Source organism: Mustelus asterias, chromosome 4 (assembly GCF_964213995.1).
Source record: "Mustelus asterias chromosome 4, sMusAst1.hap1.1, whole genome shotgun sequence".
Classification (NCBI taxonomy): Eukaryota; Metazoa; Chordata; class Chondrichthyes; order Carcharhiniformes; family Triakidae; genus Mustelus; species Mustelus asterias.
In genome coordinates, this window is record NC_135804.1 from 17,853,469 (window position 1) to 17,878,263 (window position 24,795).

General features: G+C 44.2%; 1 protein-coding gene across 7 annotated transcripts in view; it reads left to right on the forward strand.

The window, feature by feature from the left end:
- Window positions 1–24,191, forward strand: part of meak7 (MTOR associated protein, eak-7 homolog) — a 49,992-nt gene extending 25,801 nt beyond the window's left edge. For 5 of the 7 annotated variants that reach the window (XM_078210614.1, XM_078210608.1, XM_078210610.1 and 2 more), the window contains 4 exons: window positions 2,046–2,489; window positions 9,902–10,020; window positions 16,493–16,672; window positions 23,186–24,191. In XM_078210614.1, the coding sequence (XP_078066740.1) occupies window positions 2,046–2,489; window positions 9,902–10,020; window positions 16,493–16,672; window positions 23,186–23,302 (860 nt within the window). In that variant the 3' untranslated portion in view covers window positions 23,303–24,191. The remainder of the gene's footprint in view (window positions 1–2,045; window positions 2,490–9,901; window positions 10,021–16,492; window positions 16,673–23,185) is intronic. The other 2 variants (XM_078210615.1, XM_078210611.1) reach the window with 2 other exon arrangements.
- The last annotated feature ends 604 nt before the right edge of the window (window positions 24,192–24,795 follow it).

A 24,795-nucleotide genomic window follows, 5' to 3' on the forward strand; every position in this document is an offset into this window, starting at 1 on the left:
ACTCTTCAGATACTGAAGCAGTCCGTGTCCAAATGCAGCAAGACCTGGACAATATCCGGTTTGGGTTGACATGTGACAAATAACATTAGCACCACACAAGTGCCAGGCAATGACGATCTCCAACAAGAGAGAATCTAACCATCGCCCCATGATATTCAATGGCATTACCATTGCTGACTCCTCCATGATCAACATTCTGGGGATTACTATTGACCAAAAACGGAAGTGGACTGGCCATATAAATATTATGGCTACAGGAGTAGGACAGAAGCTAGGAATCCTGTGGTGAGTACCTCACCTTCTGACCCCTAAATTCTGTCCACCATCATCTACAAGGCACAAGTCAGGAGTGTGATGGAATACTCCCCACTTGCACGGCTCTAATAACACTCATGAAGCTTGACACCATCCAGGCCAAATCAGTCCGCTTGATTGGTGCCCCTTCTGCAAACATTCACTCCCTCCACCACTGACGAACAGTGGCAGCCATGTGTACCATCTACAAGATGCACTCCAGGAACTCACCAAGGTTCCTTAGGCAGCACCTTTCAAACCCACGACTGCCACCATCTGGAAAGACAAGGGCAGCAGATACCTGGAAGCACCACCACCTGGAAGTTTCCCCTCCAAGTCACCCACCATCCTGACTTGGAAATATATTGCTGTTCCTTCACTGTCATTGGGTCAAAATCCTGGAACTCCCTTCCTGATGGCACTGTGGGTGTACCTACACTATGTGGACCATTCAAGAAGGCAACCAGGGGTGGGCAATAAATGCTGATCATAAATGAATTTTTAAAAAAAGAACCATTCATGATTTTATACACCGCCTATTCAAGTATCTCAGTAACATCACCTGCATCTAGCCTGCCTGCTATATATATATATATCTATAAAAAATTAAGGGTAAGTTGAGCTTGTTAACAAGCCAGTTGACCCCAATATTATGCTGTTCATGCCATAACAGGATTGGCGTAGTCTGGGCAGAGTGATTAGCCTATCCTTTCTCAAACATTTTTAAAAGGCAGGAAAGAAGGTGCATATAATTTTCATGGTGTTAGAGGGGTAGTTGCCCTTGCCAAACGGGGGCAACACACTCCCCCTCCAAGATAGCTATCCCCCACCGTTCCTCCCCATGTGCACAGCAAAACCCACACCTGCTCACCCAATATTTACTGACTTACCTGAATCCAGGATGCGCTGGGGTCTTCATCTTGGGACTGTTTGCAGTCCTGGTCGTGCCCACAATTGAGCTCTGGAACCGCCAGGACTGCGAGAGCTGCCAGCCGATTAGATTCATCGAATCATTGAATCCCTACAGTGCAGAAGGAGGCCATTCGGTCCATCGAGCCTACCCCAACAACAATCTCACCCAGGCTCTATCCCCGTAAACCCACATATTTACCCCGCTAATCCCCCTAACCTACACATCTTGGGACATTAATAGGCAATTTAGCACGGCCAGTGCATCTACCTGCACATCTTTGGTCTGTGGTCTTGCTGCATTTGGACATGGACTGCTTCAGTATCTGAAGAGTCACGAATGGCATTAGCCACCATCCCAATTTTGAGCTTAGGACACAACGCTGAGGAACCCCTGCAGTGATGTCCTGGAACTGAGATGACTGACTGGAGGAAACCCATGCAGATACGGGGAGAAAGTGCAAACTCCACATAGACAGTGACCCGAGGCTGGAATCGAAGCAGGGTCCCTGGTTCTGTGAGGCAGCAGTGCTAACCACTGTGCCACCGTGCTGCCCTTTGACGGATTGATGGTTCCCAGAAGCAGGGCTGTCTCCTGATGAAGGGTGGAGGTCCCATTTTCCTTGCTGTTGCCTGCAGCATATTATTGCTTCAGGGTGGACCTTTTGTTCGTCAGTTAGTTTCCGGCTGACTTCTTAGTCGGGGTGGGAGGGGTGTGGCGTGAGCTGTACGAGCCTATGAAATCCAACCTTTGTCTGTTTGTTATCAAAGTAGTCTAGTAGGAATGATCTCCATTGTGAACCTGATTTAATCATTGATTATTTGTCTTTCCTTTTGGACAGATAGTCAAGACCAGACTACAGACAATGTTCTGAATGCTGAATACGGACACTCTGAACTGAAGGACTGGATCTATCGAGTCTCCCATATTTCTGCTTTTCTCCATATATTTGTTGTTCTGAGCCTTCGGATTATAAATTCTGAGTGCAATGGTGAACTCTTTGGCACAAAACATCTGCTGCCGCAGTGCTTGGGTATAAAATATAGCGGGGTTTTCACTATTTTTGACATCCCATCTGTCCTGTATCTCAACACCTACCTGCCCTCAGAGCGTCAGGACCAGTGGCAGATGTTGTTCTCCTCTCAGTTCCATGGGGAAAGTTTCACTCGCTTTTGCAGTCTGATTCTCCACAAGGGACCATCATTATTGGTTATAAAGGATTCAGATGGATACGTCTTTGGTGGCTTTGCCTCCCACAGTTGGGACGCGAGGCCACAGTTTCAAGGTAAAATAGCGTGGATGCTGCAACATGCAGCCTTTGTTCTTCTGATGCTGTATTTGTACAGCAGCTTTCAATCTCTGACCATTGGCTCCAGTGTCAACTGGAACTGCCTATCAGACCCTGAAGACTCTTAAAAATGTATATAGGATAGACATAGAATGGTTACTGCATAAAAGTAGGCAGCTCAGCCTGTTGAGTCTATGCCAGCTCTTTGTAAGAGCAAGTTGGCTAGTCTCACAACCCCACCCGTCAGGATTTGATTTGATTTATTATTGTCACAGGTATTAAGATACAGTGAAAAGTATTGTTTCTTGCGCGCTATACAGAAAAGCATACGGTTCATACAGTACATAGAGAAGAAGGAAAGGAGAGAGTGCAGAATATAGTGTTACAGTCATAGTTACGGTGTAGAGAAAGATCAGCTTAATATATGGGATGTCCATTAAAAAATCTGATGGCAGCAGGAAGGAAGCTGTTCTTGATTCGTGATTTGGTACGTGATTTCAGACTATTGTGTCTTTTTCCTGACGGAAGAAGGTGGATGAGAGTATGTCAGTGGTGTTTGGGGTCCTTGATTATGCTGGCTGTTTTTCCAAGGCAGCGGGAAGTCTGGATGGGAGGGTGGTTTGTGTGATGGACTGGGCTGCGTTCACAACCCTTTGTAGTTTCTTGCAGTCTTGGTCAGAGCAGGAGCCATACCAAGCTGTGATGCAAATGGAAAGGATGCTTTCTATGGTGCATCTGTAAACATTGGTGAGAGTCATAGCGGACATGCGAAATTTCCTTAGCCTCCTGAAAAAGTAGAGATGTTGGTGGGCTTTCTTAACTATAGGAAAATAGGAAATGGGAGCAGGAGAACATGGACTCGACATGCCATTCATAGAATCCTTACAGTGCAGAAGGAGGCCATTCAGCCCATTGAGTCTGCACCGACGACAATCTCACCCAGGCACTAACCCCATAACCCCACATATTTACCCTACCAATCTCCCTGACACTAAGGGGCAATTTAGCATGGCCAATCAACCTAACCCGCAGGTCCTTCGGACTGTAGGAGGAAACCGGAGCCACCCGGAGGAAACTCGCAGACACGGGGAGAACGTGCAAACTCCACACAGTCACCTAAGGCTGGAATAGAACCCGGATCCCTGGTGAGGGAGCAGTGCTAACCACTGTGTCACCGTGCTGTCCTTCGATACCATCATGGCTGATCTTTGGCTTCAAATCAACTTCCCCGCCTCCTTCCTCTCTCCCCTATTGCCTCGTAGACCAAAAGAGGGTTGTGGATAATCCAAAGGTTCACAATCCCTCGAGTGAAGTGATTTCTCCTCATCGGAGTCCCAAATGAAAGGCCCCTTATCCTGAAACTGTGCCCCAGTGTTCAACTTCCTAATCCAGGGAAACAACCTCAGTGTCTACCCTGTCAAGCACCCCTTCAGAATCTGGTGTTTGAAATGAAATCAACTCCCATTCTTCAAAATGCCAGACACTATCGACCTAATTTACTTTGATCACATCATCTAATTGTGCATTCTGATAAAGAGCCTTTAATTTTATTTTTTATTACTGCTATTATTTGCATGAGCCTTATTTGCTGTTCCACTATCACCACTGAACTCTCTGTTCCTACCTGTTCCACTCTGTTTGTCTTTACCCAAATCGCTACACTGTTTCATTGTCTATTTCTCTTTAGATTTCTAAATCTCCCTTTACTTAAGCCCCACGCGCACACCCCCTCCCAAAGTCCTACTAGAACACCAATTCCAACCTGGTTTGCTTTGAGCCTATTCCATAGGTACAGCTCCCTTTTTCCGTAGTGTCAGTGCTCCATGAATTGAAGCTCTTTCTTCGCACTCTTTGAGTCAAGCATTTCACTATGCTTGATCCTGTGCCAGTTGATGCTGAGCTAACATGCCAGAGATGGATACCTTTTGAGGTTTTGTGTTTTACTTGACTCCTCAAGTTCTCTCAGTTGAACATCACGCACCCCAGACATTCTCTCATCCTTCTTCTGCCAGGAAAAAGATACAAAAGTTTGAGGTCACATATCAACCGACTCAAGAACAGTTTCTTCTCTGCTGCCATCACACTTTTGAATGGACCTATCTTGCATTAAGTTGATCTTTCTCTACAGCCTAGCTATGACTGTAACACTACATTCTGCACTGTCCCCTTTCCTTCTCTATGTACGGTATGCTTTGTCTGTATAGTGCGCAAGAAACAATACTTTTCACTGTGTGTTAATGTGACAATAAATCAAATCAACATCATTCCTAGCTCTACTTCTGTTGTTGCTTCCCAGTTGAACCCCAATAACTGGATCTCCCCCACTTTGCCAAGTTTGTTCCCCAGCCATGAGATTTCCTTAACCCTGGTATCGGGCAGGCAATACAACCTTGTGAACTCCCGGGCTGAAATTTTCCCGTCGTTCCTGCTGACCCCGACTCCCCACTGTGGGTCCCCCTGGTGGCGGGAGGGTGCAAACAATGAGAAAACCTATTGACAAAGGCAGGACTGGAAATTCCGCCACAGGCTAATGGCGGGCTGCCCCCATCATCTCAAAACACACTGCAGGGGGATGGAAAATCCTGCAACTGTCATGGTTTGTGGAGAACTGGGCCAGAATTTTCTGACCGATCAAGCCCCGCCGCCACTGCAAGCAGGGACGGAGAATTTGGCACTCAGCCAAATCTCCATTTACTACAGCGGGACCGGAGATTGCCACTGGTGTGAATGGTTAGAAAATTCTGGCCCTCGACTGTTCCCCTTACTATACTGTCCCCTTAGCCTTGCAACCTGTTTTCAATATAGGTTCTCAACCAACTCCCTTCTTAAAGGCCATGAATGAATCTGCATCCACTATCCTTTCAGCTATAGATTCCAGGTCGTAACCATGACATTTTCTATTACTCTTCACAAAAAAGTTAACAGATTAAGTTAACAGGCGGCACGGTAGCACAGTGGTTAGCACTGCTGCTTCATAGCTCCAGGGACCTGGGTTCGATTCCCGGCTTGGGTCACTGTCTGTGTGGAGTTTGCACATTCTCCTCGTGTCTGCGTGGGTTTCCTCTGGGTGCTCCGGTTTCCTCCCACAGTCCAAAGATGTGTGGGTTAGGTTGATTGGCCACACTAAAATTGCCCCTTAGTGTCCTGAGATGTATAGGTTAGAGGGATTAGTGGGTAAATATGTAGGGATATGGGGGTAGGGCCTGAGTGGGATTGTGGTCGGTGCAGATTCGATGGGCCGAATGGCCTCTTTCTGTGCTGTAGGGTTTCTATGATCTAAGATTTCTAAGATTAACGATATTTTATTATTTACGGGGCCTTATTCCTTGAAGTAAGAAGTCTCACAACACCAGGTTAAAGTCCAACAGGTTTATTTGGAATCACAAGCTTTCAGAGCGCTGCTCCTTCATCAGGTGATGAGGTCACTCTCTCCAAATAAACCTGTTGGACTTTAACCTGGTGTTGTGAGACTCCTTAATGTGCCCGTTCCAGTCCAACGCCGGCATCTCCACATTATTCCTTGGAGGCATCATATTTCCATAAAATTCTTTTTCTTCCCTCTTATCTGAGACATAGGTATCTGCCAGTGCAAATACAGAGCAAGTTGCCAGTTAGTCATATAATAAATTGGCCCCCGTTTTCCGATTGAGAGAAGCACTTTACCAGCAGCAAAAATTCATGTTGGTGAGGCCTTATTTGCTGAGGATTATTCATTCATGACCCTCACAGTCATATTGACAATAAGCAGTGAAACATTACCTGTCACCAGTTCATAGAATCCCTACAGTGCAGAAGGAGGCCATTCGGCCCATCGAGTCTGCACCAACACTCCGACAGAGCATCTTACCCAGGACCTATCTACATAACCCCACATATTTTCCCCCTAACCATATAATCCTCCTAACCTGCATATCTTTGGACTGTGAGAGAAAATCGGGGCACCCGGAGGAAACCCATGCAGACACGGGGAGGATGTACAAACTCCACACAGATAGTCACCTGAGACCGGAATTGAATCTGGGTCCCTGGCACTGTGAGGCAGCAATGTTCAATTCTTCCTGCCTGCTCACTTCAATCTCGATCCTTTGACTTACCACACCACTTTTCTTAAAGTTTTCCCTGTAATAAACCAGTCCTGGCTGGGGTTGTCCTTCTACAGCTTGGGTAGATTTGAATTTCAAATTCCCCAAGCGCTGGGACCTGAGCCACTCAGGTGGCTCCATCGAGCATGGGAAATTTAAAACTGACTGGAAATATAATCAGATGCAAGGGACAATTGAGCCACCGGTCAGCGAATTCTGGTAACAAACCCAGTTAGACTGCAGCAAAAATAATAATTTCTGTGACCCAGCTGCTGAGCTTAGCTTTCCCTTTCATTGTGTCGAGACTGTGTAAATTCCTTTTCTTTCCTGATGCAAATCCTTTTCTCAATAGCATAATCGCCCCTGCCCAAAATCAGTATTATTGTCTGAATCAATAATTTAATCATTAAGAACATAAGAAATAGGAGCAGGAGTAGGCCATCTAGCCCCTCGAGCCTGCCCCGCCATTCAATAAGATCATGGCTGATCTGAAGTGAATCAGTTCCACTTACCCGCCTGCTCCCCATAACCCTTAATTCCCCTTCCGATCAGAAATCCATCTATCCGTGACTTAAACATATTCAACGAGGTAGCCTCCACCACTTCAGTGGGCAGAGAATTCCAGAGATTCACCACCCTCTGAGAGAAGAAGTTCCTCCTCAACTCTGTCCTAAACTGACCCCCCTTTATTTTGAGGCTGTGCCCTCTAGTTCTAGCTTCCTTTCTAAGTGTGAAGAATCTCTCCACTTCTACCCTATCCAGCCTCTTCATTATCTTATATGCCTCTATAAGATCACCCCTCCGCCTTCTAAACTCCAACGAGTACAAACCTAATCTGCTCAATCTCTCCTCATAATCTACACCACTCATCTCTGGTATCAACCTGGTGAACCTTCTCTGCACTCCCTCCAAGGCCAATATATCCTTTCGCAAGTAAGGGGACCAAAACTGCACACAGTATTCCAGCTGCGGCCTCACCAATGCCTTGTACAGATGCAGCAAGACTTCTCTGCTTTTATATTCTATCCCCCTCGCGATAAATGCCAACATCCCATTTGGCTTCTTGATCACCTGTTGTACTTGCAGACTGAGTTTTCGCGACTCATGCACAAGGACCCCCAGGTCCCTTTGCACAATAGCATGTTGTAATTTTTTTCCATTTAAATAATAATCCAATTTGCTATTATTTCTTCCAAAGTGAATAACCTCGCATTTGCCAATGTTATACTCCATCTGCCAGATCCTCGCCCACTCACTCAGCCTATTCAAATCTCTCTGCAGACCTTCCGCTTCCTCCACGCAATTCACTTTCCCACTTATCTTCGTGTCATCAGCAAACTTTGTTACCCTGCACTCAGTCCCCTCCTCCAGATCATCTATGTAAATAGTAAACAGTTGAGGCCCCAGTGCCGATCCCTGCGGCACGCCACTAGTTACCATCTGCCAACCAGAAAAGCACCCATTTATTCTAACTCTCTGTTTCCTGTTGGATAGCCAATCCCCAATCCACGCTAACACCCTACCCCCAACTCCGTGTGCCCCAATCTTCTGCAGCAACCTTTTGTGAGGCACCTTATCGAATGCCTTTTGGAAATCCAAAAACACCACATCTACCGGTTCCCCTCCATCAACCGCACTAGTCACATCTCCATAAAAATCCAGTAAGTTCGTCAAACACGACTTTCCTCTCATGAATCCATGCTGCGTCTGCTTGATCGAACCATTCTTATCCAGATGGCCGGCTATTTCTTCTTTAATGATGGACTTCAGCATTTTCCCAGCTACAGACGTTAAGCTAACCGGCATGTAGTTACCCGCCTTTTGTCTACTTCCTTTTTTAAACAGCGGTGTAACAGTAGCCGTTTTCCAATCAGCTGGCACTACCCCAGAGTCCAGTGAACTTTGATAAATAACCACTAACGCATCCGCTATTACCTCTGACATTTCTTTCAGTACCCTGGGATGCATTCCATTCGGGCCCGGGGACTTGTCCACCTTCAGTCCCATTAGTCTACCAAGCACTGCCTCTCTAGTAACAATAATTGTATTGAGTACCTCTCCTCCTACCAACACTTGATCGTTAATATTCGGTAAACTATTTGTGTCTTTCACTGTGAAGACCGACACAAAAAACCTATTTAAAGTCTCAGCCATTTCCTCGTTTTCCACTATTAAATCCCCCCTCTCGTCCTCCAAGGGTCCAACATTCACTCTTGCCACTCTATTCCTTTTTATATATTTGTAAAAACTTTTACTATTATTTTTTATGTTTAGAGCTAGTTTAGTTTCATAATCTATCTTTCCTTTCTTTATTGCTTTCTTAGTCATTCTTTGTTGTTTTTTAAAGCTTTCCCAATCTTCCAAGTCTCCACTATTTTTGGCCACTCTGTACGCATCGGTTTTTAATTTAATACTCTCCTTTATTTCCTTCGTTATCCACGGCTGGCTATCCCTTTTCTTACGGTCCTTCTTTATCACCGGAATATATTTTTGCTGAGTACTGAAAAAGATCTCCTTTAAAATCCTCCATTGTTCCTCAGCTGTCCTACCTACCAGTCTGCTCTCCCAGTCCACCCTTTTCTCATTTTTAATCTGCTAGAGGTTCAAGGAGAGGTGATGGCCTGGTGGCATTACCCCTCGACTATTAATCCAGCTATTGTTCTGGAGACCCGGGTTCGAATCCACAGTAGATGCTGCAATTGGAATTCAATATAAAAAATATCGGGAATTAAGAATCTACTGATGACCGTGAAACCATTGTCGATTGTGGGAAAATCCCATCTGGTTCACTAATGTCCTTTAGGGAAGGAAATCTGCTGTCCTTACCTGGTCTGACCTACATGTGACTCCAGAGCCACAGCAATGTGGTTGACTCTCAACTGCCTTCCAAGGGTAACTAGGGATGGACAGCCAGCGATGCCCATGTCCCACAAATGGAAAATAAGTTCTGTCACTGATTTGAGCACATCATTTAGCTGACATTTCAGTCAGGGTCTAATGCTGTCAGAGGTGTTGCTCAGATACCACAATAATATTAGAAGAGCATGTAGTTCTTCTGGTGTTGTGCCATACGTTTTGTGGCTAATTTCAAAACCGATTATCCACTCAATTCATTTCTTAGCTATTTTGGAATCTTGCTGTGTACAAATTGTTGTCATGTTTCCCCACATGCCAACAATGACTATATTTCAAAAAGCAATCTGTCACTTATTAAATACTTTTTAGATCACCCGAGAATGTGATGTGTTGTTGTAGAAATGTAAGTTCATTCTTTTCTGAGCAACAGAAAATAATACTTTTTTTGTTCTCTTAATTTTTTTCCCCCAGGGGACAGCAAATGTTTTTTGTTTACTCTCAGTCCACAACTTGGGATCTACACCTGTACAGGTTACAATGACCACTACATGTATCTGAATAACGGCCAACAGACAATGCCAAACGGACTTGTGAGTATTGAACCATTCTAATTAAGTAATAAGTGATGTGTGAGCATAGCACTTTCTGTAATTTGAGCTCAATATATTAAAGTCTGTTCTCCGTTACAACTTGATGTGTGATCACTAGTGTGTAAGCACTTATTGTTCTGAGGGGCATTTTAGGAGAACCTCATGCTTTGATGTCCATCAGGTTACCCCTTAACATACTTTGTGAGAGACTGTTGGGGCTAAGGCTCTCTAAGCTTCCCAAATACCTCATTTCCTTACACTTGGTAATGATTTTTCCTCAGTGTATGTTATTATACGCATTATGGCCAGAATTGCACTCTTGGTCCTTCACTCAAGACCTTTCCTATATGCCATTGTTGCATCCAATTAGAATTTAAAGGCCTACTTGCCTTAAACTGGCTCATGACAGCAAACAGTATTGCTGCAATTGGTTAAGCAATAAAAAAACAGAGTAGAGGCTTTTCTAGTAAGGTGCTCATACACCACCAGTGGAAGTGACTGAACTATTTGCAAGGGAAGCAATGTCCACTTGCCTTCCAAAAGCATCTCCAGATCTGAGGACCTAAACAAGTAGCAATGAAGATTCTACTGCAAATGAAGTCAACCAAGATGCAATTTACATTAAACCTTTCAACAATTTCACAGGAATTAATTTTTAAACTTCCAATTAAACTTTAAAGTCAGAGAAAACAGCTGATTTTTCCTGATTCCAATGGTTCAGAAGATTGTGTGTTAGCTGTGCCTCAGTTTGTAGCACCCTTGCCTCTGTGTCTCAAGGTTCTAGGTTCATCCCCCACTGAGGGAGTGCTGCACTGTCCGAGATGCCACAGTTTGGATGAGGTGTTAAACTGAGGCCCTGTCTCGGTTGGGTACAGAAGCTCCCGTGGCACTATTTTGCAGAAGAGCTGGGGTGTTTTCCCTAGTCTCCTGGCAATATTTAGCCCTCAATCAGCATCCCGAAATTAGACTACCCGACCATTATCATTTTGCCATTGGTGAGAGCCTGTTGTGCACAAATTGGCTGCCCTACATGACAGCAGTGACGATGATTCAAAAGTATTTCAGTCACTGAAGAAGTTGGAGATGGCCGGTGGTCGTGAAAAACGCAATTGCAAGTCTTTATTTCCAGCCTTGTAATTAACAACACAATAGTAATACTTTCTATCCTAAACGTGTGGTTTTCCTTCTGACAACCAGCTCATCTGAACCATGCTAGGTGGCACCTTTTGTGCACATTGTACACAGATTAGAGTAGTATTCTCAATTGCCAAGTTGATTTAAGACTGCTATTGATAAAATCTTGATGTGGAGATGCCAGCGTTGGACTGGGCACAGTAAAAAGTCTCACAACACCAGGTTTAAGTCCAACAGGTTTATTTGGAATCATGAGCTTTCGGAGCGCTGCTCCTTCATCAGATGAGTAATGAGCATCACTCACCCGATGAAGGAGCAGCACTTCGAAAGCTCGTAATTCCAAATAAACCTGTTGGACTTTGAATTCCAAGATTTTATCAGGTTAAAGGAATCAAGGGATGTAGAGATTGGTCAGCAAAGTGCATGGAGCTGAGGTTGAAGATCAGCTATACCTTTATTGAATGGCGGAATAAGTTTCAAGGGCCTTTTGGCCTACTTCAGCTCCTATTTCTTATGTTCTTATATTACAAGAGTACGTCAATTCCAATACACTGAAACAAAATATCCCTCTTCTCCCTGCATAATATGTAGCATCACATGGTACATAGATATAGAGGATTAATGGCCTCTGGATTTGAAGAGGGATTGAAACCAACCATCTTTACCACAAACCACTTGTAACTGGGAATCCGAACAGTGGTGGAAAAAAAATTGAAGTTCGGCAAACATTAATATCTTTGTGTATTGTACCAAGAAAAACCATGTGGATTCACAGCTCAGAGCCATTATTGAACTAACTGAATTTACACCTCCCCAACACAGAGGGCAGCAGAGAGGCCACTATACTCTGTTCTTTTCAATAAGCAGAAGATGTTGGTAATCATTGAGACTAAAGTGTGTTTGAGGCATCGATGTGAAGGAAACAGATGATGTTTCAGATATGAACACTATCCTGAGTGAAGGCCCATTCCTGTGATGTTGACTGATCATTAATATCCAATATGTTGACAGGCCCACTCAGTGGGGGCGATTCTCCCAAAACAAATTCTAAGTGTGGAATTCGCGTAAACACTGGAGTAAATCCTGTGGTTTTCTCTCACTCCCACACTCTGTGCACTGCAGAGTGCACTAGCATAAACCTGTCCAAAAAGCTAGGGACGAGGCCTATTCCCGCTGGAGAGGCTGGCAGCATAGTGCTGAGCGGGCCACTGCACATGTGCTGATCTGTCAGTGCCGAGATCGGCGCATGCTCAGTGGCCCCTGTCTGCCGGCCTCCCGATCACTGGCCAGCCCTGCGACCCTCGCATTGCTGGCACCACCGAACATGGGGGCGGCACGGTGACACAATGGTTAGCACTGCTGCCTCACAGCGCCAAGGACCTGGGTTCAATTCTCGGCTTGGGTCACTGTCTATGTGGAGCTTGCACATTCTCCCCTTGTCTGCATGTATTTCCTCCGGGTGCTCCGGTTTCCTCCCACAGTCCAAAGATGTGCAGGTTAGGGTTGATTGGCTATGCTAAATTGACTCTAGTTTCGGGGGAATTAGTGGGGTATATAGGTGGGGGTTACGGGGATAGAGACTGGGTGGGATTGTTGTTGGTGCAGATTCGATGGGCTAGATGGCCTCCTTCTGTACAGTAGGAATTCTATGATTCTATGCCTGGGCCAGCCTTGAACAACCCCCCCACAACCCAATCTCCCCATTTCTCCCCCCCCCGCTTCCCCAACCCCGATGGCCAGCCCTGATCGCTTGCCTCCGTCCCTCTGTCACTCAGCTCAAAGTGCAGAGTGGCAGCGGGACCCTTCACCCCTCACAGATCACCCCGCATCAGGCCCCTCCCCCTTGGCACTGCCTGATGGGCAGTGCCAAGATGCCTCCTTGGCATTGCCACTGTGCTCCTTGGGCAGATCCAAGGGGCCAGGCTGGCACTGCCAAAGTGGCAATGTCCAGGCCCCCCCCCCCCTCCCCGGGTCATGACCCTCTGGGGGGGCCTTGATTGCCCCTCTTTCACTCCAGTGGGGTCGGGCTGCCTGCTCCCCGCAAGTGGGAGAGGTTAGCGGGTCTGGAGATTTCAGTCCTGGGCCCACTAATGAGATTTAAAATATATGGTAATGAGGGCCTTCATACATTATGCAGATTCACGCCGATTTCCGGAGCTGATGGCGCCAGAAATCCGGCTGCCAGAGATGCACGGAGGCCTTGGCACCCAGCGGGGAGCCTGTGAAACAGCCTCCGCTGGAGTGCCCCTCGCCCCCAGTGTCTCTGACATTTTCTGTCTTTGTTCTAACTTGTGACACTAGCCTGCTTCCTGCACTATTGGAATTTCTGGAGGCTTGGAGGGCCAAAGGGCCTGTTTCTGTGCTGTAATTCTTTGTCCTTTGTTCTCAGCTTTGTGTCATGTTTTAACTATTCTGGTAGCACTGACTCAGTCAAAAGCTTGTAGTCCCAATCCAAAAATATGAGTTTACAATTTACACTGATGCTTCATTGCAGTACAGCCCAATTGCTGCACTGTTGGAGGTGATGGATCATAGAATCATAGAAACCCTACAATGCAGAAGGAGGCCATTCGGCACCAACAACAATCCCACCCAGGCCCCATCCCCATAACCTCATGTATTTACCCTGTTAGTTCCCCTGACACTAAGCGGCAATTAACCATGGCCAATCCACCCTAACCCGCATGCATATCTTCGGAGAGTGGGAGGAAACCGGAGTACCCGGAGAAAACCCACGCAGACACGGGGAGAATGTGCAAACTCCACACAGACAGTGACCCAAGGCTGGAATTGAACCCGGGTCCCTGGCGCTGTGAGGCAGCAGTGCTAACCACTGTGCTGCCCCAAATGGATGTGAAATATCCTGTGGCACTATTTGAAGGAGAGCAGGAGAGATCTCCCACTGAACTGGCCAATATTTACCTCTGAACCAACACCAGAAACAGATAATCTGATCATTTATTTCTGGTTGTGGGAGGCTGCAGTGTGAAAATTGGATGCCACATTTCCTATATTACAACAGAGACTATACATCAAAATGAGTTAATTGGCTGTAATGCAGTTCACGATGTCCTGAGATTGTGGAACACGCTGTATAAATAAATGTCTTCCTTATTTTCTTAACGTTTACCACCTGAACTGACACTTCAGCACAATATTGCTTTGTTGGGAGTTGTTAAACTGTGCCATGGACAATGTTTCTTGTTGATCAAACATTAAGAACTAATTCACTGGTTACGTTTGTCTGCCACACTATTCATCCGTACTTGGAGTCATTTGGAATATTTGAGCAATGAGATAAATTTGCTATACAAATGCAGTCTTCCAAAGTCAAACCTTGGTGAACAGCGACATTCTGTGAGTGGAAAATTATGTCTCACAAATTTGATTGAGTTTTTTGAAGGGGTAACCAAGAAGGTAGGTGAGGGCAGTGCACTTAATGTTGTCTACATGGACTTTAGCAAGGCCTTTGACAAGGTACCGCATGGTAGGTTGTTGCATAAGGTTAAATCTCATGGGATCCAGGGTGAGGTATCTAAATGGATACAAAATTGGCTTCTTGACAGAAGCCAGAGGATAGTTGTAGGGGGTTGTTTTTCAAACTGGAGGCCTGTGACCAGCGGTATGCCTCAGGGATTAGTGTTGGGACCACTGTTATTTGTCATTTATATTAATGATTTGGATGAGAATATAGGAGGCATGGTTAGTAAGTTTGCAGATCAGACCAAGATTAATGGCATGGTGGACAGTGAAGAAAGTTATCTCCAATTGCAACGGGATCTTGATCAATTGGGCCAGTGGGCTGATGAATGGCAGATGGAGTTTAATTTAGATAAATGGGAGATGACATATTTTGGTAGATCGAACCAGGGCAGTACTTACTCAGTTAATGGTAGGGCATTGGGGAGAGTTACAGAACAAAGAGATCTAGGGGTACATGTTCATAGCTCCTTGAAAGTGGAGTCACAGGTGGACAGAGTGGTGAAGAATGCATTCAGCATGCTTGGTTTCATTGGTTATGTCAGAACATTGAATACAGGAGTTGGGACGTCTTGTTGAAGTTGTACAAGACATTGGTAAGGCCACACTTGGAATGCTGTGTACAGTTCTGGTCACCCTATTATAGAAAGGATATTATTAAACTAGAAAGAATGCAGAAGAGATTTACTAGGATGCTAACGGGACTTCTTGGTTTGAGTTATGAGAGTCTGGATAGACTGGGACTTTTTTCTCTGGAGTGTAGAAGGCTGAGGGGTGATCTTATAGAGTTTTATAAAATAATGAGGGGCACAGATCAGCTAGATAGTCAATATCTTTTCCCAAAGGTAGGGGAGTCTAAAACTAGAGGGCATAGGTTTAAGGTGAGAGGGGAGAGATACAAAAGTCCCAAAGGGGCGATTTTTTCACACAGAGGGTGGTGAGTGTCTGGAATAAGCTGCCAGAGGTAGTAGTAGAGGCGGGTACAATTTTGTCTTTTAACAAGCATTTAGACAGTTACATGGGTAAGATGGGTATAGAGGGATATGGGCCAAATGCGGGCAATTGGGATTAGCTGAGGGGTTTAAAAAAAAGGGCGGCATGGACAAGTTGGGCCGAAGGGCCTGTTTCCATGCTGTAAACCTCTATGCCTCCCTCTATGCAGACTGTATGTGAGTTAAACGCAAATGGAATTAGCTCTGAAATGGCTGTAGGCTGTCTTTTTTGATAAACAAAAGCTACCAACTAATTAGAAACAATGCATTATAAATATTCTATGACAACAAGTGACATTAATATTAACAGAGAAACTAGAAGCAGGAATAGGCCATTCGGCCCTTCGAGTCTGCTCCACCATTCATTTTGATCATGGCTGATCATCGAATTCAATATTCTGATCACCCCCCCCCCTTCCCCCATATTTCTTTAGCCCCAATAGCTATATTTAATTTCTTCTTGAAATCGGACAATGTTTTGGCCTCAACTACTGTGGCAGTGAATTCCACACATTCACCACCCTCTGGGTGAAGAAATTTCTCCTCACCTCAGTTCTAAAAGGTTTACCCCTTATCCTCAAACTATGACCCCTCGTTCTGGACTCTCCCACCATCAGGAACATTCTTTCTGAATCTCCCCTGTTAGAATTTTATAAGTTTCTATGTGATCTCAAATATTACAATTGAAGTGGAGATAATGGGCGGGATTTTCCGGCCGCGCTCGCCCCGAAACGGAAAATCCCACCTGAGGTCAAAGGTCGTTTCCATGGTCTACTCCTTGCTCACTACAATTCTCGTGGTGGGCAGAACGGTAAAATTCACCCCAATGATTATAAAACTGACATTCTTTTGCAATACTTTCACAGGGCATGGGAGGGCAGTTTTACTATTTTGGATTGTGGATTGATAGTGATTATGGCGGAGGACACAGCAAAGCAAAGCCACGGTGCACGACTTATAATAGCCCTCAGTTATCTGCCCAGGAACATTTTATCATTGACACAATGGAGCTGTGGAGGGTAGGGAACCCTCCTGAAGATCTAGTGGTAAGTTCTCATCCATCTTTTAAAAAAAATCCGCACATTACTGACTGATGTCCAGTTTGAATTATTGTTAATGCCGTCACAATTTTAATTTGAAGAGATTAACTTAATGAGTAAGACTGAAGATTAGTTTGTGCCAGTCAAGTGGTGTTCAAGTGGACATAATTCAGTTAATTTATCATCCCATTACATTTCAGCATATGTTCAGTCAAAATGTGATAAAATGAAGTAGCAAATTTGTGGTGGTGTAGTGGTATTGTCACTGGACAAGTAATCCAGTGACCCAGTGTAATGCTCTGGGGACCGGGTTTGAATCCCACCACGGCAGATGATGAAATATGAATTGAATAAAAATCTGGAATTAAAAAGACTGGTGATGACCATGAAGCCATTGTCGATTGTCGTAAAAACCCATCTGGTTCACTAATGTCCTTTAGAGAAGGAAATCTGCCGTCCTTACCTGGTCTGGCCTACATGTGACTCCAGAGCCACAGCAATGTGGTTGACTCTCAAATACCCTCAGAAATGGAGGGCAGTTAAGGATGGACAATAAATGCTGGCCCAGCCAGCAATGCCCACATCCCATAAAATCTCCTAGACTGGAATTCCTATTTTTGTATCTCCCGACTTTACCATATTAAAGGTATGGATAGAGATGTCCTCTAGAACTATATGTTGTCCTTGATACTCAGAAGCTTCATTATGTATTTCATTTGTTTCAGCGGTGTGAGTACAGAAAACCATTTCAAGGGAATGTAGCACTCTTTTCCTTTCTTTCCAAAGGGAACACATCTGCATGATGTTGCCCCAGCAGCGTAGTGCTCTAGGGATTTACTTGCAATTTCACAAATATCAATGGGATATGACAGGGCAGAAGAAACAAGGAAGAGAAAACAGTATCTAGCCATTATCCTGTGACATCTGGTTGTGAGAGCCTTCTTGTCATTAAGCTGTACATTGCTATTGCCAACAACTTTAGAAATCTGAAGCAAACTAACAATACCTACTTCCATCATGAGTATTGACGTAGGCAGAATATACGTGTTCTTTTACTATCCACAATCAACATATAATATCAGTACATTATCAGTGTGGAAATAGTTGTGACTTTTAACCTTGGGAGTGTGCATTCCAATTAAATAATTCAGTAGCAAGCTTTTGTGATTTTAAAATAAAGAATATTATTTACAACAAATATATATTTGCTACCAAATATTAACCATATTAAAGAAGCTTTTTTCGAATTTACAGCATTCAACTTGAGACACGCACCTGGTCTCAAGCATACACGCTCACGGACACACACAGGACACAAATATATAGATAAAGATAGTGCATTTTTACAGATTACAGTTAATTTGGTCTCTTTTACGTTCTCCAATCTCTCATGTTGTAGGCCTATGATTGCTTGAATGGACTCAATCAATGGTCATTGAAATAATGGTCTTGTAAAACAAAGGATTCACAGCAGGTTGTGAAAGCTTTTTGCCGTCAAATATCTAGGAAGTTGCTTCTGAGATAATCTTTGAAACTGGCATTGGTGTTAAGTATTTGGCTGTTTGATAACTAGCAGCTAGTTTCAGAATCTGATTCTGAGACTGGCTGGCGACTGATGGATCTGCTGGGTCCTGGGGTAATAAGGGTACAATCCAGAAACCAGTGTCAAATGCATGATCACTAGGTTAGCATTTCTGAGGCCCACCCAGACTAGTTTGGAAGGGGGTGACCATTGTGAAACAATGGGAAATTGATAGTCACCATTGGGTTTTGATCTTCCCTTTTGTCCAGTATGAAACATGGAGACAGGCAGTCTGGAAACTCTACAGTCTTTAGGCATTGGTCCATCCTTAAACAATGAGGGGTGTGAATTCACGGATGGCTGTGAGGCACCTTCATCTTGGTCTATATTTAATTTGGTATTCACCAGAGTAGTGATGGGCAACCTAGGCAGCATGAATGCCCTTCCTTCATCTCAGTGGGCCACAAGATTGAAACCTGGTTTGTTCACTAACCATGACCCCATGAATACAATCAAATACATTCAACAGATGCCAACTATTTAATAACGAGTTATAGGAAATACTTAATCATTTATATATTAGTAGAACTATCATCAACTTCAAATCATAAAAACAAAAGAAATATTTACACTTTGAATGCAAAGGAAATGCACAGTTCTTCCAGTTGATGTTGTGTGCAATCAGCATGCATCTCACTTCACTTGTCCTTGCTTTATGTGCTTATCACTTCAGTAAAAAATCTACGCGGAAGGAAATCAGTAGAATGCGGCAAACCTGTGCGAGCAACAGCCAACAAAATAAGACCATAAGACCCAGGAGCAGAATTAGGCCACTCGGCCCATCGAGTCTGCTCTGCCATTCAATCATGGCTGATATTTTTCTCATCCCCATTCTCCTGCCTTTTCCCCATAACCCCTGATCCCCTTATTAATCAAGGACCTATCTATCTCTGTCTTAAAGACACTCAATGACCTAGCCTCCACAGCCTTCTGCGGCAAAGAGTTCCACAGATTCACCACTCTCTGGCTGAAGAAATTCCTCCTCATCTCTGTTTTGAAGGGTTGCCCCTTCAGCCTGAGGTTGTGCTGTCTGGTTCTAGTTTTTCGTACTAGTGGAAACATCCTCTCCACGTCCACTCTATCCAGGCCTCGCAGTATCCTGTAAGTTTCAATAAGATCCCCCCTCATCCTTCTAAACTCCAATGAGTACAGACCCAGAGTCCTCATCCGTTCCTCATATGACAACTCTTCATTCCAGGGATCATTCTTGTGAACCTCCTCTGGACCCTTTCCAAGGCCAGCACATTCTTTCTCAGACATAGGGCCCAAAACTGCTCACAATACTCCAAATGGGGTCTGACCAGAGCCTTATACAGCCCCAGAAGTACATCCCTGCTCTTGTATTCTAGCCCTCTCGACATGAATGCTAACATTGCATTTGCCTTCCTAACTGCCAACTGAACCTGCATGTTAACCTGGAGAGAATCTTGAACGATGACTCCCAAGTGCCTTTGTGTTTCTGATTTCCTAAGCATTTCCCCATTTAGAAAATAGTCTATGCCTCCATTCCTCTTTCCAGAGTGCATAACCTCACACTTTTCCACATTGTATTCCATCTGCCACTTCTTTGCCCACTCTCCTAACCTGTCCAAGTCCTTCTGCAGCCCCCTGCTTCCTCAATACAACTGTCGCTCTACATATCTTTGTATCATCTGCAAACTTAGCAACTGTGCCTTCAGTTCCTTCCTCCAAATCGTTAATGTATATTGTGAAAAGTTGTGGTCCCAGCACCGATCCCTGAGGCACACCACTAGTCACTGGCTGCCATCCTGAAAAAGTCCCCTTTATCCCACTCTTTGCCTTCTGCCAGTCAGCCAATTCTCTATCCAGGCCAGGATCTTACCCTTAACGCTATGGGCTTTTATTTAACAGTCTCCTTTGCGGCACCTTGTCAAAGGCCTTTTGGAAATCTAAATAAATCACGTCCACTGGTTCTCCTTTATCTAACTTCCATGTTACCTCCTCAAAGAACTCTAACAGATTTGGCAGACATGACCTCCCCTTGACGAAGCTGTGCTGACTCAGTCCTATTTTATCATGCACTTCCAAGTACTCTGCGATCTCACCTTTAATAATGGATTATAAAATCTTGCCGATGACTGAAGTCAGGCTAACAGTGTATAATTTCCCATCTGCTGCCTCCCTCCCTTCTTAAACAGCGATGCTACATTAGCTACTTTCCAGTCCTTTGGAACCCTCCCTGCTTCCAGTGATTGCTGAAAGATCACCACCAATGCTCCTCAATTTCCTCAGCTATCTCTTTTAGAACCCTGGGGTGTATTCCATCTGGTCCAGGTGACTTATCCACCTTCAGATCTTTCAGTTTCCCCAGAACCTTCTCCTTAGTGATGGGCGGCACGGTGGCACAGTGCCTAGCACTGCTGCCTCACAGTGCCAGGGACCTGGGTTCAATTCTAGCCTTGGGTGACTGTGTGGAGTTTGCACATTCTCCCCGTGTCTGCGTGGGTTTCCTCCGCATGCTCCGGTTTCCTCCCACAGTCCAGAATGTGCGGGTTAGGTTGATTGGCCATGGTGAATTGGCCCTTTGTGTCAGGGTGACTAGCCAGGGTAATGGGGATCAGGGTTATGGGAATAGGGCCTGGGTGGGATGTGGTCGGTGTAGACTCGATGGGTCGAATTGCTTCCTTCTGCAGTGTGGGGTTTCTATGATTCTTTTGTATCGTGGGCTGCACTCTGAAGCCATCGATGTGCCAAAGTCTATAGTCTAGATGCCAAAATTCACATGCTTTGCAGCAATCACCTTAACAGCCTATTTCTGCCCAGTTTGTAAAGATTTTCATAGATTAGAATCCCTGCAGTACAGAAGGGGGCCATTCAGCCTATCAAATCTGCACCGACCACAATCCCATCCAGGCCCTATTCCCGTAACCCCTCACATTTACACTCAGTCCCCCTGACACTAAGGGCCAATTTAGCATGGCCAATCAACCTAACCCGCACATCTTTGGAGTGTGGGAAGAAACCGGAGCACCCGGAGGAAATCCACACAGACACGGAGAGAACATGCAAACTCCACACAGACAGTAATCCAAGGCTGGAATTGAACCCGGCTCCCTGGCGCTGTGAGGCAGCAGTGCTAACCACTGTGCAACTGTAACATCCTTTTGTTGGTAAGTTCATTATGTACCCGTTCTGGAAACTCTACAGTCTTTAGGCATTAGTCCATCCTTAGAATCCAACATTGCAGGAGAAGGCCATTCGGCTCATCAAATCTGCACCAACCACAATCCGACCCAGCCCACCAATGCCTCTACTTTCTCAGAAGATTAAGGAAATTTGGCATGTCAGCTACGACTCTCACCAACTTTTACAGATGCACCATAGAAAGCATTCTTTCTGATGGTATCACAGCTTGGTATGGCTCCTGCTCTGCCCAAAGACAGCAAGAAACTACAAAAGGGCGTGAATGTAGCCCAATCCATCATGCAAACCAGCTTCCCATCCATTGTCTCTGTCTACAGTTCCCGCTGCCTCGACAAGGCAGCCAGCATAATTAAAGACTGCACGCACCCCGGACATTCTCTCTTCCACCTTCTTCCGTTAGGAAAAAGATACAAAAGTCTGAGGTCATGTACGAACTGACTCAAGAACAGCTTCTTTCCTGCTGCCATCAAACTTTTGAATGGACCTACATTGCATTAAGTTGATCTTTCGCTACACCCTAGCTATGACTGTAACTCTACATTCTGCACTGTCTCGTTTCCTTCTCTATGAATGGCATGCTTTGTCTGTATAGCGTGCAAGAAACAATACTTTTCACTGTATGTTAATACATGTGACAATAATAAATCAAGTCACATCTGGGCATGACTGCAGTATTTAGAATCTGATCCAACCTGTTTGCTCAGATCTTTATAACAATTATTGCATAAAAATATGTCCTTGGGAAATTGCAATCAAAACAAATTTTCCAACCCTTAGATTGATTCAAGAATGCTTGCTGTCTGCTCCTTATGCATCTAATAACCTAGATCTGGCTCTAAGTGGCAGCACTTTGATTTTTGAACATTTTAAGGAAATAGGTGGGGGAAACAGTTCAAATAAATTCCTTTCTGCTAAATCTTCAAAGTGATGAAACTTAAAAGGAGTTGCCAAATCTGACAGAATCATTATTTATTGATGGATAAAAATAATACACAGCAGATCAGGCAGCATCTGTGGATTGGCAAACAAATTGTTCAGCTGCCAACATTCATTGGCTTAAATAAAAATATTTATGATCGACTAATATTTTTCCTGGCATTCTTCTATAATGGTTATGAAAACTGGCAGTAAAGATTTTGGGTGCAATCTCACAACCTCATCCCGCCCGATATTCGGAGAGGTGAGGTGGCAAGATTGGGCAGGAGACAAAGAATCAGAGGCATGTCTGGTTTTTCCCCTGCCCTGATCTTACCGGCCTTGTTTTGCCGTCAAAATTGGAATGACATGGTTTACATGTCATTAACAAGTCCCAGACCCTAATGTCCTGGCTCACTTACCTTAACCACCTCGTTGGTCGAGGTTCTTCCTGGACTGACTAATGACATTTAAATAATGTCATGAATATTGAGATTGGCTTTGCGCCCTTTCTGGGTGCAAAGCTGATTTCGCCGGCAAATCGGTGTCGGTAAGATCACAAGAGGCAAAAAACAGGGTGCGATTCTGACTTTTCACCTCGCGCCTTATCTTACCGGCTCGCCTCGCTGATTGACCAGGGGGATAAGCTGGTAAGATCGTAGCCTAAGACTTTTTTTCCATAAGATTACACCATTTATTTTGAAATCAAGGTTTAACTTTGTGGATAGGCTTAATTGTATTAAATGGAACAACCTAATTTACATTATCAATGATGTGTGTTGTCGATCAGACGTAAAGCAGCTTGCAGCTGAAATACTTGAATTCAAGTGCTACAGTGTTGTGCTTTTCACTTCCAGTCTTCACCCAAGAGCGTACTCGATTCTGAACCTGAAGCTCAAGCCTTGCTACACATGATTGGAAAAATGCGGATGAGTGATGGACTGCGAGATCCAAATGAAGAAGGGGAGAAATGAAGTGGCTTCTCAACGTGAAAGCATAGAATAGCCAGTAAAGTTTAATGTAAAGCCTTTATAAATGTCACCCTTATTCCTTAAAAAGAGGACGCAATTGTTCAAGTCTCTGGTATCAGGGCAAACCCTTAGTAAATCAGCAGATGAGGACAGAATTTTCTGTTTTTCCATGTGGAATACTAATTAAACACGTTTATCACAATAAAAGATTTGCCTAATACAAAGTCAAGGGGGTGTGCACCTTCAGCTGATCCCTGGGCCATTTTCCACTTTTTGGTGGGGCAAAAACAAGTATCAGGCTAATTACTCTGACACTTATTTCCGTAACACTCCATGTTCATTAGAAAAGAAATAGGTAAGATTCACTTTTTGTTACAAGGAGGAATTTTACTGGAGTTGATGTATTTAGCTCTGTACTTTTATCCATAGCCAAGCACTGAACAGTTTATTTAGGTTTTTATAAATAAATTACGTGACCTGCAGTTGCTAAGTTGCAGTTACCAGCGCTGTTTCATTTTTGGAGGCAGAACCATGGACAGTTCATACCAAAGAGATACTTACCTTAGACAGGAGGATATATAGAAAATGAAGCACAAAACAGCAAGTTCGGGTCTCCAGCAACCACAGTATTTTGATATTGGAAGTGATTCAGTTTCAGATAAGGCTTTTATTTTTCTCTAAAAGTAGTCTGCGTTTTCACATGGATTTAGATGTTGGCAATTTTAACACTCTTGTTTATGCAGCATTAGTAACTGCAAAGTTTGCATTGTTTAATACTGCTGCAGAATGATTGTATTTTTCAATGTATATAAATTTTCCTATGATGTCAATTGTTCAAGTAAAATTGTGGTGCTTCCCTACAGATTTCTCAATAAAGTTCTGTGTTTAAAGAGACTGTATCCAGGCTGAGTGTTGAAGAGCCCAGGCCACCCTGTTAAAAATTACCTGAATTTTATGGCACAAAACTTTTATAGATTTTGAATGATGCCTCATTTATTGGTTTAATCGGGCAGTCTCATCTATCTTTAATGAACTCAAGAGTTTACAGTCATCTAGACTTTGTCAACTCTCATATATCTTATTATTAGGGAGTATCTGTTAAATGCCACTTCAACTCGCTTGCCACTTGCCTGTAAACTAGCTCATTGTGTTGGATATCTGCAGCTTTCCTTTTGTTTCCCTCATTTTGCTCTACCTACTGCTCATCGGGAATCCAAGAGTCAGCAACATGCCAGTAAAGATTAAGGGAGAGGTTCAGGTTGGTGCTGACAAGGAATAAAAGTTATTAATGGTTTGTTTGCTTCACCTGATAATTAGGTCTCATTAGATTAAACTACACCCTCAAGTTAAAACTTTCCTTGTATTTCAAATGGTGCCTGCCCATCCTTGTGCTTGTTGGAATTGAAGGGCAATTTTCTCAGTAGAGAGAGGAAGGAAATATAAACAAAGCACTGAGTTGGTTTGAATTTGAACGTAGAGGTTGAGACTGTTCTCCT